The following is a 17,757-nucleotide window of genomic DNA, read 5'->3' on the forward strand; positions in this document are numbered from 1 at the left end:
AAAGTGCCTTCTTTGGCAAAACTCATTTCACAGATAGCTGACTAGCAAGCCTTTAAAGGAACAAAGGTTTATTCCATTTTAATTAAGCCTGCAAAACTTTCAGGCTCTTGAAGTCTATAACTAAGATCTCATATTTGCCAAAGTGGGCAAGAAACTTTTGAGAACAAATTTTATGATATATTACAGCTTCAATTTTAGTTAAGCTCAGCAGGAAACCAACTTTTCTTACAGTGTGCCAACATTTTAGTTTTTTCTTTTTGGCCCGACTCAGAAAGTGGTGTAATAAAGAGAATTTGTATTAAAATTATAAAAAGCAGGAAATTTGTCTTAAATCAACAGGTTGAGATGAGTGCCTGCTAAATATGGAATGAAAATTATATATTAATTAAAATTATTCCATTCATTGCAAAAATAGTGAAACATGGGAAGTATCTCTTGGGAATTAATAAAAAGGAATCCAATTTTTTCAACTTCAGATGTTTTTATAGCATCATTGTTTATATGTATTATTGTTTATTTCAGAGAGAGATCCAGATTTATAATTTTGAGGGACTCTATTAAAAAAGGGAATACAAAATCCAAATTAAATACTAGGTAGTGGGAAAAAAATACTAGGTAGTGGATCTTTGAAAGGAATAAGGTGAATGTCATATTCTTCTTGTTCTATATGCAGGTTGGAAATGACTCTTTAAGATACATAGAATAAAATTGTTAAATTGAAATAGAAAATAGCTCATCATTTAATATTAATAGTAATAAATACAAAAATACCATTTAAGTAAAGTTCTTATTTTGTATTTAATTTGGGGTGATATTTTATCAAGGTCTAGACTTCAAGATTTCCAGTTTTCCCTTAGCATATTAATCAAAGCTTTCCATGATTTCTGGATTCCATTGTTTATGTCGCATACTCAGCTGTCAGTTTTACTGTTTTTCCTTTGACAGTGATGTGTCCTTTTTCTCTTTCTGGTTGTTTTTAAGATTTTCTTACCATCTTTTTATTACCATTTTCTTACCATCTTTACCATTTTCTTACCATCTTTTATTTTCAGCGCTTTGGCCGCTGATGTTGTTTTATTTTACTTTTTCTGGTGTGGGGTTGGTTATACTCCCTGAGTCAGTGAATTAGTGCAATGAATCAGTTTTGGAATATTCTCAGGTGTTCTGAAAATACTGCTTTTGCCCCATTCTTTCCTCAACTACAGTTACATTGAGCTGTTTGATTCCCATGTTTCTTTTGCTCTGTTCTTTTCACTTATTTTTTTTTCTTCTTTGCTTCAGTTTGGATGTTTTCTGTTGATCTCTTCAAGATCACAAATCCTGTGTTTTTGTGTTTAGTCAGCTCCAAAACTGATCCACTGATTTCTTAATTTCAGATACTATATTTTTCAATTCTAAAATTACTATTTGATTATTTTTAATAGCTTTTAATTCTTTGCTGAAATTTCCCTTCTTTCATCTACTGTGAACATTTTTCTGTATCTTCAACTTATGTTAAATAAATTTTTTGAAAGTTTAAATTTTCATAAAATTCTTGTCTTCTGATTCTGTATCATCTGTGGGTCAGTACCTATCTATGCATATATATACATGTGTGTGTATATATATGGATGTATGTGTATGTATGTGGTATACACACACACACACACATATATATATATAAATATGGAATTATTCTCTTGCTTATTGGTTACATTTTGGGTCCTTTTCTATACTTTGTAGTAATTTTTGTCATATACCAAATACTATTTATTGTAGGATCAAAGAAATTGATATAAATGTTATTAAATATTAAGTGCCAACTCTTTAATTCAATTTCAAATTGAACTAGGTAGTTAGAGTGAAAGCCTTAGATATCCTTAGTCTACATCTGGTCTTAAATGTCTTTATGGGTAATACTTGTGTTGCGGATACTTCTGATGTGACTTTGTTTTTAGGTATTGTGAAATTGTGAGAAGTTTTTCTATACCTTTTTAGTTTTGCCCCCTTTTATTCACCCCTCCTGCCTCCATTTGCTTTTGGTTGAGAGCGGATTTTTTTTAGGGATGATCTCCTGAAATTATACACTGAAAGTGGTAGGCTCTGCCTGTTGTCGTGTGACTTTGACTTCTAATCACCATAGCTCTATAGAAAACATTATTTGCCCTCTGCCCATTTTTTCTTTCTCATTCCAAACTCTTTTGTGCTGTTCTAGCCCTCAGCAGATGTTCCAGAAAAAAAAAAAAAAAAAAAAAAAAAGAATGGCTTTCATAGAATTTCTTAGAGTTCCATAGGATTTCAGTATGTCATGCCAGCCCGTGAACCATCAAGAACTATGCTGGTTTTTCTTTTCTCTAGTAGTGTCCTTCTTTCTGACTCATAGCTTGAAGTGGCAAATTCTCCCAGAAATGAAAACAATAGGAGGCTCAGCTTACCTAAGAACAGATAGCACTTTTTCCTAGTTTATTCTTATTAAGTCACATTTCTATCTAATATCTTTTAAAATATAATTTGAGGGGCACCTGGGTGGCTCAGTGGGTTAAAGCCTCTGCCTTTGGCTCAGGTCGTGGTCTCAGGGTCCTGGGATCGAGCCCTACATTGGACTCACTGCTCAGCAGGGAGCCTGCCTCCTCCTCTCTCTCTGCCTGCCTCTCTGCCTACTTGAGATCTCTGTCTGTTAAATAAATAAATAAAATCTTTTAAAAAAATAATAATTTGAGGGGGTCAACTTGTCCCTTTTTGTTTCTAGTAGTGACTTGCCACTATGTGCTGGTAGTTTAATCTTATAAAAGTAAAAACAGAATTTAGACCCATGTATTTACTCTTTTATATGTTGCATTTATATAAAGGTGATATACTTAGATCATTGGCTTGTTATTGAATATTAATATTTGTTGCTAAATCTGTTAGGCCCAGAAATTAACATTGATCTTTGGAAAAATCCTATCCAGAGATCCAGTTTTAATTTAAAATTCCATTTTGTTGGTAGTAACTGAAATAAAATGCAAGCAAAAATTAATTTTCTTTTTCTCTTTCATGTTTAGTGAGTGATAGTTGCTTCAGGAATCTTGCAGAAGATCGCAGTGGGATAAATCTCAAAGATCTCGTACAAGATCCTTCTTTGTGAGTATATGGTTTTCAGTACTAAGCATAATTTTGATAAGTGTGACTCAAAAGATGTGTAACTGAGAACTAATTTAACATTGAGTAAGTTTTTCTTTTCTAACAATTTGTGTTATGTATAATGAAGGTCATTCAACAGTTTCAGTAGAAATGAAGGTATAGAATAGTTTATTTTTAGAAATAGAAGAGATATTAGAAGAAGAGATAGCATTATGAAGAGATATTAGAAAAAGAGATAGCATTATGACTAATGATCAACTTTCAAGGAGTCTTTACTAATGGCTGATGATATCTTGCCAGTGTGGCAGTAGATACTGGGTAGAGAAGGTGATGAGTAATTCATTTGCTGGGAAAGGTTCAATTAAATTTGTTCATGTCAATTTTAGGCTTTTTGATAACTTATAATATTTATAAGTATAATTATAAATATAAAATAATTATAATATACTTGAATATTTAGAATACATTTGATATTTTACATTAGATAGTTCTTTTTTTTTTAAAGATTTTATTTTATTTGACAGAAAGAGATCACAAGTAGGCAGAGAGGCAGGCAGAGAGAGAGGAGGAAGCAGGCTCTCCGCTGAGCAGAGAGTCCGATGCGGGGCTCGATCCCAGGACCCTGGGATCATGACCTGAGCCGAAGGCAGAGGCTTTAACCCACTGAGCCACCCAGGCGCCCCACATTAGATAGTTTTATAAGCAAAAATTTTTGAAAAGTTTCATAGGACTTAATTTTTCATATTCTTAATGTCACTTTCTATTTTTATTTTATGAATTAATTTTTTATAATTTAATATTTACTATAAATTATGCATCCTATCTTCTATATGAACATACCCTCATGGTAATATCACTTTCATTTAAAAAAAAATCAAGAATAGTTAAGCTTTAGGCTGCAGAAAAAAGAAAATGGAGTGCTGGCAGGTGCTTTCTTAAAGAGGTATGTAATACATTCAGTAAAATATAACAGGAAATCAGTCTTTCACATCATATATAATGTATACTCCCACACATTTTATTAGTAATTTATTGAGTATTTTACAAGGAATAAAACACAAGGATGTGTTGAATCTGAAGGATATTGATTCTTTAATGAATTCCCCAGTCATTTAAAAAAATGTAGTCACAAGATACAGAATCTTGAAAATAACTGAATCTTAAAGTTTCTAATATAATGAATTTAGAAATGAACTTGTAAACTCAGTTTTCCCAATTTTTTTTATTAATCTGTTTCTCTTTTCCTCACTCTAAAGGAATGTCAATATTCTTTCTCTGTGATCTTTATTCTACTGAAAATTGACAGTTGTCCTTTCAGTCCTATAAATATTTAATCAAGAATAGAACTGTTTTTTAACTTGATATAAATGTTCCCATTAAATTAATGTCAAATAACATTTATTTGCATGAAGAATTCTGTTTCCCTAATAGATATAGGAGGAAACTGTGTAATTGTTTTTGAAAGATTTCATCCATTTGAATGAATAATATGTTATTCCATTATTGTATGATTTGAAGGTATATTTTTGGCCCCACAGTATTATTTATCTGTATTATGTAGTCTTTGTGGAAAAAATGTGTTCATCTGGACATTAATGATATAAAAGCTATGGAGAGTTGTACTTGAATAATTGATTATAACAATGAGTTATAGTGTTTTGAGAGAATTTGGTACTTTTTCCGAGAATGTAGAATAATATTCATTATGCAACCTAGCAGTAAATTTTAAATTTAATCTTAGCATTTGAAAGAAAACTTCCCTGAGATTACTACTGTATGGGTTGGAGAAAATTCCGAGTCTCTGTTTTGGAATACCAGATATCTTACTTTAGCATCATTCTCTTAACTTGGCATTAGTCTTGAATGTAAGAATTTAGTGAGAATTTGTTTTTGCCTTTACCACTTTGAAAGAACTTTTTTTATTAAGAGTTGTCAAAATGTGCTATTAATGACTCTAATACATATTTTAGCAATGTATTTCTTCCTTAGCAAAATTCTTAAAGGAAGGAAATACCTAATGTAGAAATTAATGTATTTTTTTCTGTTGTTATGAAGGGAAATGTTTTATTCTGAGTTATTATTCTATAACAATATTCATTTAGTATATACCTCATGGGTATGGATTTTTTTCTTAAAGTCATTTACCTCTCTTCTGTTCCAAACTCCTGACAAAAATCTTTACTATTTGTTCATTGATTCATGTATTCTTCATGGGTCTATATGGAGCTGAATTGTTTGTGTTGCAACATTGAGTTGAAAATATGTCAGAAATAATAATGTCTTTACAGTAAAAAAAATCTGCTGCTTAAAGAAATAACTGGCATTTGATAAATACTCCAGATTCCTGAGCTGCTAATTCTGAAAGGAGTTGATGTATAAAGAAAAATTAAGTATTACAATCGCTAAGGCTATTCAAAAGGAATCAGGATAAAGAGAGAAGGGAAAAATAAGCTGAAGAGAAGCCAGGCTATCTGGTCAGTATTGACACTCCGAGTAGTATATATATATGTGGGGAAAGTAAAAAAAAAAACCAAAATGAAGTCAAATGTGGTATGTGTGTCTGTGTGAGTGTGTGTCTATAAGTGAATGAAGTTTTAAGGGTTAATTGCCTCAGAGGAGAATGAAAAGGCAGAACAAAAAGTGATTAATTGATACTTTTAAATCTGTGTCAGGCTAATAGAATAATGTGATAGGCCCGCATTTATCTAGACTGTGTATATTACAGTCCCCAAGATTTTGCTTCCATTGTATGGTAAAACTAATTACAGGGTTTGAATGAACGGAGTGACCTATGTTATAAGAACATGAAGGACAGATGCCATGAGAGAAAAAGATAAGAAAGTTGTGAATCCCTAAGAAAGACATTCTGGCCTTTCTACTAAATTTTGAATTGTTTTAATAATGAGAGCAGCATGTCACTTGTGGGAAGATTGAGGTAAAGGGGGTACCTGAGAAGCTCTCTTCTTTGGTAGTTATTCTAAGAATAATTTTTTCTATAGCACTCCTACAGGTGTTAAGTGTAAGACCAAGTAGAGGATTTTGACATTCATTTCTTGCTGATGAATGTGTCTAAGGATTTGTTTGAATTAGTAATTTGCATGAGCATTAAATTTCAAAATGAACAATTTTATCTGTTTTAAAAGTTCATCTTGTGTTTATGATTTTAAGTATTTTAAGACTGATTTCTTCTGCTGTGTGTATAATATGTTCTGTTGTGCTGTAAGACCTCTTGTTTTACTTGTGGTTTTTCAATGGTAAATTGAAAAGCATTGTCAAATTTAGCTTGATGTTTCACCATATTAAAAACATAATCCAATGTGATATATACTTTTTATACATATAGGAAGTTATTCTCTAGCATGATAACATAAATTTTTTTCTCTTTTTTAAGTTAAGGGATGCATGCTATTTAAATTCCAAAAATCATTTATGCTGCTTCTCGTTATTTATGCTAGAGTTGACTTATGTGCAAATGAATTACTGTATATAACGTTCTTTAAGTTATATTTAGTTGTGTTCTTTGTAGAGGTAATTCTCAAAAATACTTTTAAATCCCTGTTGACTGTATGCTGAAGATGAAAAGCAAAACATATTACATATTTATACTTTCGGTTTCTTATTACTTCGTTATATACCACTTAACGGAAATAGTTGTTTGAACTCAGAAGCATTTATAGAAATTATTAAAGCTGTTTAAGTATCAAAGAGGAAAAATAACTAAAGAATGAAAAGGGCTAACAGAATTAAATACCTGTCTGTACTATTCACTGTGTTGATGGCGATGATATGCATGGTATAGGTGGGTGTGTCTTGTTTAATTTGCAGAAATCCTTAGGGCATCTGCGTGGCTCAGTGGGTTAAAGCCTCTGCCTTCAGCTCAAGTCATGATCCCAGGGTCCTGGGATAGAGCCTCACATCAGACTCTCTGCTCAGCAGGGAGCCTGCTTCCCTTCCTCTCTCTCTGCCTGCCTTTCTGCCTACTTGTGATCTCTGTCAGATAAATAAATAAAATCTTTAAAAAATAAAGTTTAGGACCATCATAGATATGTGTTATATAAGTCAGATATAGGAAGAGTAGTTTAATTCATAGCAGAATTCTTGACACTAGAAATGTAATTTACAATGCAGGATACTAGTAATTTTCTTTGTAGTCAAACAGGGAAAGTTTATATTCTTCGAGAATTTTGTCAACCTGGCAAATATGTAATTCTTCTCTCCCCCCCCCTTAATGTTATTCAGTGTATTTTAAATTGTTTCAGTGATATCCAGATTTTGAAAATATATTACCAATTTATAACCTCTTATGATTTATAAAAAAAGGATGATCAAATGGATCTTAATTCTGACTCCTAGATAAATTATGTATGGATCAAGAAATACTTTTTCTTGTCTGTTTTCTCTGTATTTCTTTTAATTGTCATAAAATAAAAATAACATAAAATTCACCATCTCAACCAATTTTAATTGTATGATTCAGTAATGTGAAGTGTACACAGACTGTTATGCAGTCGATCCCTAGAAATTTTTCATCTTACAGAACTGCAGTGCAGTAACTCCCCATCCATCTTCTAGTCTTTGGCAACTGCTATCATGCTTTCTGTGTCTATGATTTTGACTTCTGTGGAAATTTCACATAAGTAGAATCATACAGTATTTGTTTTTGTGGTTGGTTTATTTTACTTATCATAATAGTCCTATGGAAGTTCTCCCATTTTGTAGTATGTATAAGAATTCCTTTTTTAAGGCTTACTAATATTCTGTTGGATATATGTATAACACGTTTTGTTTATCTGTTCATCCATCAGTGGACACAGCATTGCTTTTAGCTTTTGTCTATTGTGAATAATACTGCTATGAACATGGATGTGCAATTATCTCTTTGAGACTCTGCTTTCTGTTCTTTTGGTTGTATACACAGGAGCAGAGTTTCTACATCATATGGTAACTCAATTTTAATTTTTGAAGAACTGCTGTACTTTTTTCCCCATATTGACTGCATCATTTTATGTTCCCTCCAATAGTGCACAAGTTTCCAATTTCTCGACTTCCTCACCAATTCTCATTATTTCCTGTTTGTTTGTGTTTTTGTTGTTGTTGATAGGACATTCTAATGGGTGTTCTGTGATATGTTCTTGGTATTTCTTTTTTTTTTTTTTTAATGTATTTATTTGACAGAGAGAGAGATCACAAGTAGGCAGAGAGGCAGGCAGAGAGAGAGAGAAGGAAGCAGGCTCCCCTCTGAGCAGAGAGCCTGACGCAGGACTCGATCCCAGGATTCTGAGATCATGACCCGAGCCGAAGGCAGAGGCCCAAACCACTGAGCCACCCACGCGCCCCTGTTCTTGGTATTTCTAATTGAACTTCACTTACTTCTTTATATTTTGTCTTTTTAATGATTTCATTGGAAGTCATCTAGAGATTACAGAAAAATGTCTGTTATGAACTTTGGCACATTATGCAGTAAACTGTACAAAACTGTTATTTCCTTTCATTATTATTATGAATATTATGAACCATACATTTGTCCATAGTAATTTTGTTACAATAGCATTTTAATCAATTCATTTCCCTTATATTGTATTGTATTACTTGCCATGTATTACTACAATTCTTGTTATACCTCATCTGTAAAGAATTGTTTTTGTGTAAAAGAAATCACTTTTTTAGTTAGGTAATGCCACATTGGAAATGCAGTATAATAATAATAGCATGCTAGTTGAAATGTATTTTGATATTATTAATGATCAGAACTTAATCACAGGATTTCATAGATAAAATTGAATAGAATAGTTATATCTGATTGTAATGTAAATTCCTTAAACATGGAAGTTTTATGTACTTTAATGTACTTCTTTACAAATCTTACCTTTTTTGGTGGAAACTTCTTTTCATGGTTCTGAAACATAGCTCTATCTCCCTGAATATACTTGACTTCACACTACATTCTGATTGAGTGATATTTTGGTCCTCTGGATCATGGCATTAAATGTGAACCAAAGACAGGATTGCTGTCTGGAAAGCAATCATATCTAAATTTAGCCTGTACTTATCTGCTAGTGTTAAGACAGGTTGCTATGGTGAACTGAATTTCTTAAAAATGCCAGTCAGCAGAGGATAAACAGTGGTTTTCGAAGTGGTTATTTTCCGTGAAGCTGTATATTCTGATACCGCATGTTCAGGTACTTAAATTTAGTTAATGTTTTTTATGTCTATTTATTAAATTTCATTTTTACAGTATCTCTGAGTCCTTTAATGTTTATTAAACAAAATACAAGAATTTTTATATTGTTATCATTTATTTCTCTAAAGATAAATTCATTTGATGTGAAAATGCATTTAATGGCAGCTGTTTAAATGTTATTGATCATTCATTTTGCTCTGCTTCCAATAGTTCTGCTAAATCTAAGACAGCTACCAAAATTATCTTTGTAATTTTATCTCTAAATGTAAGTTATTATCATTTTTAATGAGTTTCTTTTTTGGATTATGTATTTATTAGTCTGTAAGTTATATATTGGGACAATAGAGCTTAATCTAGGCTTGAAGAATAATATTATAGTACTATGTTCTATGTCAGAACTGCAAATCCAGAGACTTCGGATTTTAACTTTGCTTTTAGAAGACTTTCCCTCATTTCTTTCATTCCAAACATTCCTGAGAATGTATGTTTAATTTTTTTGTGAGTTTATTCATTTTAGAATTTATCAATCAAAAAAAATTACTAGATGCTTATATTAAGTTCCTCAGAATTAGGTTTAACAGGTATTATTCTTATAGTCAAAGACCATATATAATTAAAGATGGACAATATCTGAGTTGGAGATCTGAGGCATATAGTATTGGAAATTTTTAAAAAGAATTTATTTATTTATTTTTAGAGAGTGAGAGAATGAGCAAGAGAAGGGGCAGATGGAGAGTGAGAGAGAATTTCAAACAGATGCCACATTGAACATGGCATCTCATGTGGGTCTCCATCTCCTAACTCTGAGATCATGACCTGAGCTGAAATCAAGAGTTGGACACTTAACTGACTGATACCACCCAGGTGTCCCCAGTATTAGAATTTTTAAATTAAATAAGTAATGTATCATTTTATTTAGTGGATTATCTAATTTACAGAAACCTGAGTCAAACTAACTTAAAAAATAAAATTGGGCTTGATAGACTTATGTAGCTATGCACTTATCATGGAATCAGGAGAGCTTAAAACCCTGGTCAAGTATGGAAACCCCAAATAATAGACTTAAGGAGTTTGTGCAATTGCATTTGTTTGTCACCCTCTGCCATCATATCTTTTGGTCTTTATTGGCTTTATTCTCACTTATGAATAAGTGAGAATAAGTTTCTCCATGAAACCAGGGAGATGTCTCTAATTTACTCTAGTTTCCTTTCTTCTAACTGCGTGATCTCTCTTCACTTCCAGTTCTGAAATGTAAAATTCCATGGAAGAATTCTGATTTTGTTGATCTGGTTAATGTTGTCATGTGACATCAGGCAGTCACTGTAGCAGTCTATCTTGCTTGATTAGTCATGGGATAGATACCTGTTACTAGAATGGTAGGATACTCTAATTAAATGAGAGAGAAGGTTGTCTCAGAAAAAAAGATTGGTTAAACTAAGAGAGGTCTACTGTATACTGATTTTCAGTTGTTAATTTAAAAAAGAATGTACATTGTCAAAAGTTGTTAATTATTCAAATTAGAACGTTTGCTTGCCTGCCCAAAGGCTCTTGATTGGAATTTGGTAGTATATTTGTAGTAATTTTTTCTTTCTTTCCTTCTTTCTCTTTTTTCTTCCTTCCTTCCTTTCTTTCTCTTTCTTTCTTTCTACATATAATGTATTATTTTCTACATATAATGTATTATTTGTTTCAGGAGTACAGATCTGTGATTCATCTGTCTTATATAATACCCAGATTATAACACATACCCTCCCCAATGTCCATCAGCAAGTTACCCCATCCCTCTACCCTCATCCCCTTTAGAAACCCTCAGTTTGTTTTTAAGAATAAGAATCTCTTCTGGTTTATCTCCTTCTCTGGTTTCATCTTGCTTCATTTTTCCCTCTCTTCCCCTGTGATCCTCTGCCTTGTTTCTTAAATTCCACATATTGCTGAGAGCATGTGATAATTGTCTTTCTCTGATTGACTTATTTTACTTAGCATAATACCCTCTAGTTCCACCCACAGTGTTGCAAATGGAAATATTTCATTTTTTGATGTCTGCATAATATTCCATTGTAAATATATACCACAACTTGTTTAGGTAAAGAAGATGTTCATCTGTTGCTGGACATCTGGGCTCTTTCCATAGTTTGGCTATTGTGGACTTTGTTGCTGTAAACACTGGGGTGCAGATACCCCTTTGGATTGCTCTTTGTATCTTTGGTGTAAATACCTGGAAATGCAATTGCTGGGTCATAGAGTAGTTACATTTTCAACTTTTTTGAGCAACCTCCATACTGTTTTCCAGAGTAGCTGCAGTAATTTGCATTCCCACCAACAGTGTAAGAACATTCCCCTTTCTCCACATCCTCGCCAACATCTGACATTTCCTGACTTGTTAATTTTTACCATCCTGACAGGTGTTGAGGTGGTATCTTATTGTGGTTTTGATTTGCATTTCCCTGATGCTGAGTGATGTTGAGCATTTTTTTCATGTGTCTGTTGGCCATTTGGATCCCTACTTTGGAGAAAGGTCTGTTCATAACTTCTGCCTATTTCTTGATTAGAGTGCTCGCTTCGGCTGCACATATACTAAAATATTTCTTGATTAGATTATTTGTTCTTTGGGTGTTGTTTGTTAAGTTCTGTATAGATCTTAGATACAAGCCCTCTATCTGACACGTCGTTTGCAAATATCTTCTCCCATTCTGTCTGTTGTCTTTGATTTTGTCAGCTGTTCTTTTGCTGTGCAACAGCTTTTTATCTTGATGAAGTCCCAATAGTTCATATTTGCCTTTGTTTGCCTTGCCTTTGTAGACATGAAATTGCTGCAGCAGAGGTCAAAGAAGTTGCTGCCCATGTTCTCCTCAAGGATTTTGATGGATTCTTGTCTCACATTTAGATCCTTCATCCATTTTGTCTCTAGTTTTGTGGATGGTGTAATAAGAAAGTGGTCTGGTTTCATTCTAATGCATGTGGCTGTCCAATTCTCCCTACACGATTTATTGAAGAAACTGTCTTTTTTCCACTGGATATTCTTTCCTGCTTTGTTGAAGATTAGTTCACCATAGAATTGAGGGTCCATTTCTGGGCTCTCTATTCTGTTCCATTGATCTAGGGGTCCGTTTTTGTGTCAGTACCATACTGTCTTGATGATTACAGCTTTGTAATAGAGCTTGAAGTCTGGAATTTTGATGCCACCAGCTTTGGCTTTCTTTTTCAACATTCTTTTGGCTATTTGAGATCTTTTCTGGTTCCATACAAATTGTACAATTATTTGTTCTAGTTCTGTGAAAAAACTTGATAATATTTTGATAGGGATGGCATTGAATGTGTAGATTTCTCTGGTTAGCATAGACATTTTCACAATATTTGTCCTTCCAATTCAAGAGCATGGAACATTTTTCCATTTCTTTGTGTCTTCATCAATTTCTTTCATGAGTATTCTATAGTTTTCTGAGTATATATCCTTTGCCTCTTTGGTTAGATTTATTCCTAGCTATCTTTTGATTTTTGGGTACAGTTATAGATGGGATCAACTCAACTTCTCTTCTCTCTGTTGTTAGTGTATAGAAATGTAACTGATTTCTGTGCATTGATTTTATATTCTGCCATGTTGCTGAATTCCTGTATGAGTTCTGTCAATTTTGGGATGGACTGGAGTCTTTTGGGTTTTTCATGTAAAGTATCATATTATCTTCAAAGAGTGAGAGTTTGATTTCTTTACTGATTTGGATGCCTTTTATTTCTTTTTGTTGTCTGATTCCTGAGGCCATGACTACTAGTACTATGTTGGACAGCAATGGTGATGGTAGATATCCCTGCTGTGTTCCTAACCTTAGGAGAAGAACTTTCAGTTTTTCCCCACTGAGAATGATATTTCCTGTGGGCTTTTCATAGATGGCTTTTATATTAAGGGATGTGCCCTCTATCCCCACACTGTGAAGAGTTGTAATCAAGAAAATATACTGTACTTTGTTAAATGCTTTTTCTGCATCTATTGAAAGGATTATACCGTTCTTGTCCTTTCTTTTATTTATGGATATTGAACCAACCTTGCAGCCCAGGATAAATCCCTCACTTGGTCGTGGTGAATAATCCTTTTAATGTAATGTTGGATCTTATTGACTAGTATTTTACACTGAATTTTTGCATCCATGTTCATCAGGAATATTGGTCTTTAACTTTCCTTTTTGGTGGGGTCTTTGTCTGGTTTGGGGATCAAGGTAATGCTGGCCTTACGGAAAGAGTTTAGAAGTTTTCCTTCCATTTCAGTTTTTTGAAACACCTTCAGAAGAATGGCTATTAATTCTTCTTTAAATGTTTAGTAGAATTCCCCCCAGTAAGCCATCTGGCTCTGGGCTCTTGCTTGTTGGGAGATTTTTTGATTGCTCCTTTAATTTAAATCAGTTCAGTTTTTCTATTTCTTACTGGTTTTGTTTTGGTAGTTTATACGTCTCTAGGAATGCATCCATTTCTTCCAGATTGCCCATTTTTGGCATATAGTTGCACATAATATGTTCTTACAATTGTATTTCTTCAGTATTGGTTGTGATCTCTCCTCTTTCAGTCATGATTTTATTTATTTGGGTCCTTTTTCTTTTCTCTTTGATAAGTCTGGCCAGGTGTTTTATCAATCTTATTAATTCTTTTGAAGAACAGCTCCTAGTTTCGTTGATTTGTTCTACTCTTTTTCTGGTTTCTATCTCATTGATTTCTGATCTGGTCTTTATTATTTCTCTTCCCCTGCTGGGCTTAAGCTTTATTTGCTCTTCTTTCTCCAGCTCCTTTAGGTTGTGTATTTGAAGTCTTGTTTCTTGAGAAAGGCTTGTAGTGCTATACACTTTCCTCTTAGGACTGTCTTTGCTGCATCCCAAAGATTTTGAACAGTTGTGTTTTCATTTTCATTTATTTCCATGAATTTTTAAATTCTTCTTTAGTTTCCCGGTTGATCCTTTCATTCTTTAGTAGCATGCTTTTTAGTATTTGCTTTCCTTCCAAATTTCCTCTCGTGATTGAATTCAAGTTTCAAAGCATTATGGTCTGAGAATATGTCTTTTGGTACCAGTTGAGACTTGATTTTTGACCCAGTGTGGGACCTGTACTGGAGAATCCTCCATGTGCACTCTAGAGGAATGTGCATTATTTTGCTTTGGGTTGGAATATTCTGGTTATTGGAGTGATACAGTGTCAGGTTTGCTCTGTTCTTTTAGTTAGAAGGAAGTCACAGGTTCTACCCACACTCAAGGGGAGGGGATCATTGGAGATCACCTTAGTGTCTGTTTGCCACACTGTTTTTGGAATTTTCTTTCCTACACCAAGTCTTATTTAATTTAATAAGTTTAATAAGTTTAATAATAAACTTATTAAATATTAGTTATTTCAAAGCTTGTTTGAGTTGTGATTTATCTCAGCCCATAAAACTGCATAGTGATGGGCTACCTGACAAAGAAGCATTGTGCTCTTTCCACTTCCAGCCTTAGTTTTGACTTTCTTGGCTTTATTTTATTTTTTTTCTCTATTTTATTGAGATATAATTGCCATATAGCATTATATAATTTTAAGGTGTATAGCACAATGACTTGACTTGGCATTTGATTTAATTTGTTTCCTATGTTTGTCAAAAATATGACTGGGGCACCTGGGTGGCTCAGTTGGTTAAGAGGCTGCCTTTGGCTCAGGTCATGATATCAGGGTCCTGCGATCAAGCCCCACATTGGGTTCTCTGCTCACTGGGAAGCCTGCTTCTCCCTCTCAGTCTGCCTGCCACTCCCCCTGCATGTGCATGCTCTCTCTCTCTCTCTCTTTTTCTGTCAAATACATAAATAAAATTTTAAAAAATGACTGGGGAATATTTAGGGAAAGAAATATGACTGCCTCTTGGCACTGACTTCAAAATGTTTGGAAATTTTTTTTCTGTATGATCTGTAGGTATATGAGTTTTGATCTTTAATTGTTTTCTCACAATAAGGTTTTATCTGTCATCTATCTGTCTTTTTCTCCTCAGTTTTTGTTTTTCCTTTGTTTTGGTTTATGTTGGTATCTGAAGAGTGAGACCACAGAAACTAAAAGACTGTGAGATTTAACACCTATAAAGCAATAACCCCAATGGAATAATGGCAGTTGAGTCCATTTTATGAACTCTTCTATGGGTTTTTCAGTGGAAGATTTCTGGCTGTGGGATGGGAAGATAACCAAATAGGCAGGTAAAGAGGTTTGCTAATAAAAAGTTTGCATAAGTATGCTTCTCTAATGAGCTTCTTAAGAAACACCTGCTTGTGGCACAACCCAAATTAGGAAGAAAATGACAAAAGGAAAGGTAGGACAAACTGGTTGTTTCTTTCAGAGATATTCTGAGAGTTTAAAAATTATTAAATACTTTTCTTTGAGAGATTACAGAGAATCTACACAGCTGGGAAAATCTAGACTTTGGGGCTGTAATTTAAAGTAGACCAGTCCTTGCTGCTTTTTCTACTACCTAAACAGTATAGTAAACTGTAAGTACCCTAATTTTTTTTTTCCCTTCTGAGAGAAACTAAATGAAAGTTAAGTTTAAAGAAAGCCCTAATTTTTTTTTTTTTAAGGTAATGCATTTAAGTGTGAAGTCTGGTTGAGCTGATTGAGCTAGTGTTTTTCCTCCCTGCTACCCTATTTTTTTTTTTTTTAAGATTTTATTTATTTGTTTGACACAGAGAGAAAGAGAGACAGCAAGAGAGCAACTACAAGTAGGGAGAGTGGGAGAGGGAGAAGCAGGCCTCCCAAGGAGCAGGGAGCCCGATGTGGGGCTCAATCCCAGGATCCTGGGATCATGACCTGAGCTAAAAAGGCAGACGCTTAACAACTGAGCCACCCAGGTGCCCCCTCCTTGCTACTCTTTATGATCTCCTGTATGGTCCTCTTATGTGTTATCTAAACATCTATTGTGGCTTTTACACTATATTACCGTTGTGTGTGTGTGGTCTATATAGGCAATATACAATGGGAAAACCTACATTTTTTCCATTATCCAGGTAGTTCTGATTCTAATATTCAGCCCTTTGTTGATGCTCAGTACAAAAATGTACTCTCTAGTGACCTGATGGCTCTATTTAAATTTTGATCAACTCTGGTTCTCAAGGCTTAGTGTCTTTGTCCGTGTGTATGAGATATTGAGACCTAACTCCAGGAGCAAAAGGAAGTGATAACCTCACCAACCCTCATGGTTTAGGTTTATAAGTACTTGATGCTCAGAATACTGAGAACAGATACAGTGAAGAAAAAAATTCCATTTTTTCCTGATGAAAGTAAGATCCCTGACAAGTTTTTCAAATGTATTTCCGAACAGTTTATTTTGACAAAAACTTTCATATAACTTGTTACTTAAACTATAATTTAAAAAGTAAGCTAAGAAGGTGGTAGTTTTCTTTTCTCCTTGTAAAGTTCTATTTTATGGCTTCCTTTTCTATAAATAACTAATAGCATATTTAATGAAATTCCACTTTCTCATTTTGCTTCCAGGAAGATTCTATAGAGCCCAGTGGCTTGGGAGAATATCAGATATTGCTAAAAACATGTAGGCCAAAACTCAATTATGTATACTGGTATAATGTATATCATATTCCCAAAAGGGTAAAATTAGATAATTTTTTGTATATGTTATTTATAACTTTTTAATTTAGTTATTTCATTGGTTTATTCAGATCAGTGACTTAGTCAAGATAATTGGATTTGAGAAAACCACCCAGAATAAGCTATATTTTGAGTGTAAAGGCAAGAACTGAACACAGTGTTTTAGATTTGACCTGGCTGTCACTGAGGGCATTTAGACTTGTTAAAATTATGTTTTGTTATATGTCCTCTAATTCTTTGTGAATATACTTTCACTTTTTGGGGGGTGGGTGGGTGGGGTAAGTAGGAAGCCTAATTAGATACATGACTTCCCTTTCCTAGGGATCTTTTTTATTTTAAATAGCTTATTCTTTACTAAAGGTGTAAATCATATACCATACAATTCACTGATTTAAATCATAAATTCAGGGGTGCCTGAGTGGCCTAGTCATTAAGCGTTTGCCTTCAGCTCAGGTCATGATCCCAGGGTCATGGGATCTCTGCCCTGTGGGAAGCCTGCTTCTCCCTCTCCCACTTCTCTTGCTTGTGTTCCCTCTCTTGCTGTGTCTCTCTCTGTCAAATAAGTAAATAAAATCTTTAAAAAAAAAATTACAACTTCAGTGGTTTTTAGTATATTCTCAGAGTTGTGCAGTCATTATAACCATCAAAATTTTTTTTAAATTTCTTTTCAGTGTTCCAGAATTCATTGTTTCAGAACCCTCCCATCCTTCCTAGACAAACATTAATGTACTTATTGTCTTTGTTAATTGCCTGTTTTGGATTTTTGCAGAATGAATAAATGTGTCCTTTTGTGACTGGCGTCTTTCATTGAGCATAGTAATTTAAAAATTCATTCATCTTATAATATGTGTTAGTACTTCATTATTTTTATTGCGAGAATATTC

At 33.6% G+C, this 17,757-nt stretch overlaps 1 protein-coding gene across 17 annotated transcripts in view; it reads left to right on the forward strand.

The window, feature by feature from the left end:
* Nucleotides 1-17,757, forward strand: part of GPHN (gephyrin) — a 637,714-nt gene that overhangs the window by 146,257 nt on the left and 473,700 nt on the right. For all 17 annotated transcript variants that reach the window (XM_059373410.1, XM_059373413.1, XM_059373412.1 and 14 more), the window contains exon 2: nt 3,024-3,102. In XM_059373410.1, the coding sequence (XP_059229393.1) occupies nt 3,024-3,102 (79 nt within the window). The remainder of the gene's footprint in view (nt 1-3,023; nt 3,103-17,757) is intronic.

Source organism: Mustela nigripes, chromosome 13 (assembly GCF_022355385.1).
Source record: "Mustela nigripes isolate SB6536 chromosome 13, MUSNIG.SB6536, whole genome shotgun sequence".
Taxonomy (NCBI): domain Eukaryota; kingdom Metazoa; phylum Chordata; class Mammalia; order Carnivora; family Mustelidae; genus Mustela; species Mustela nigripes.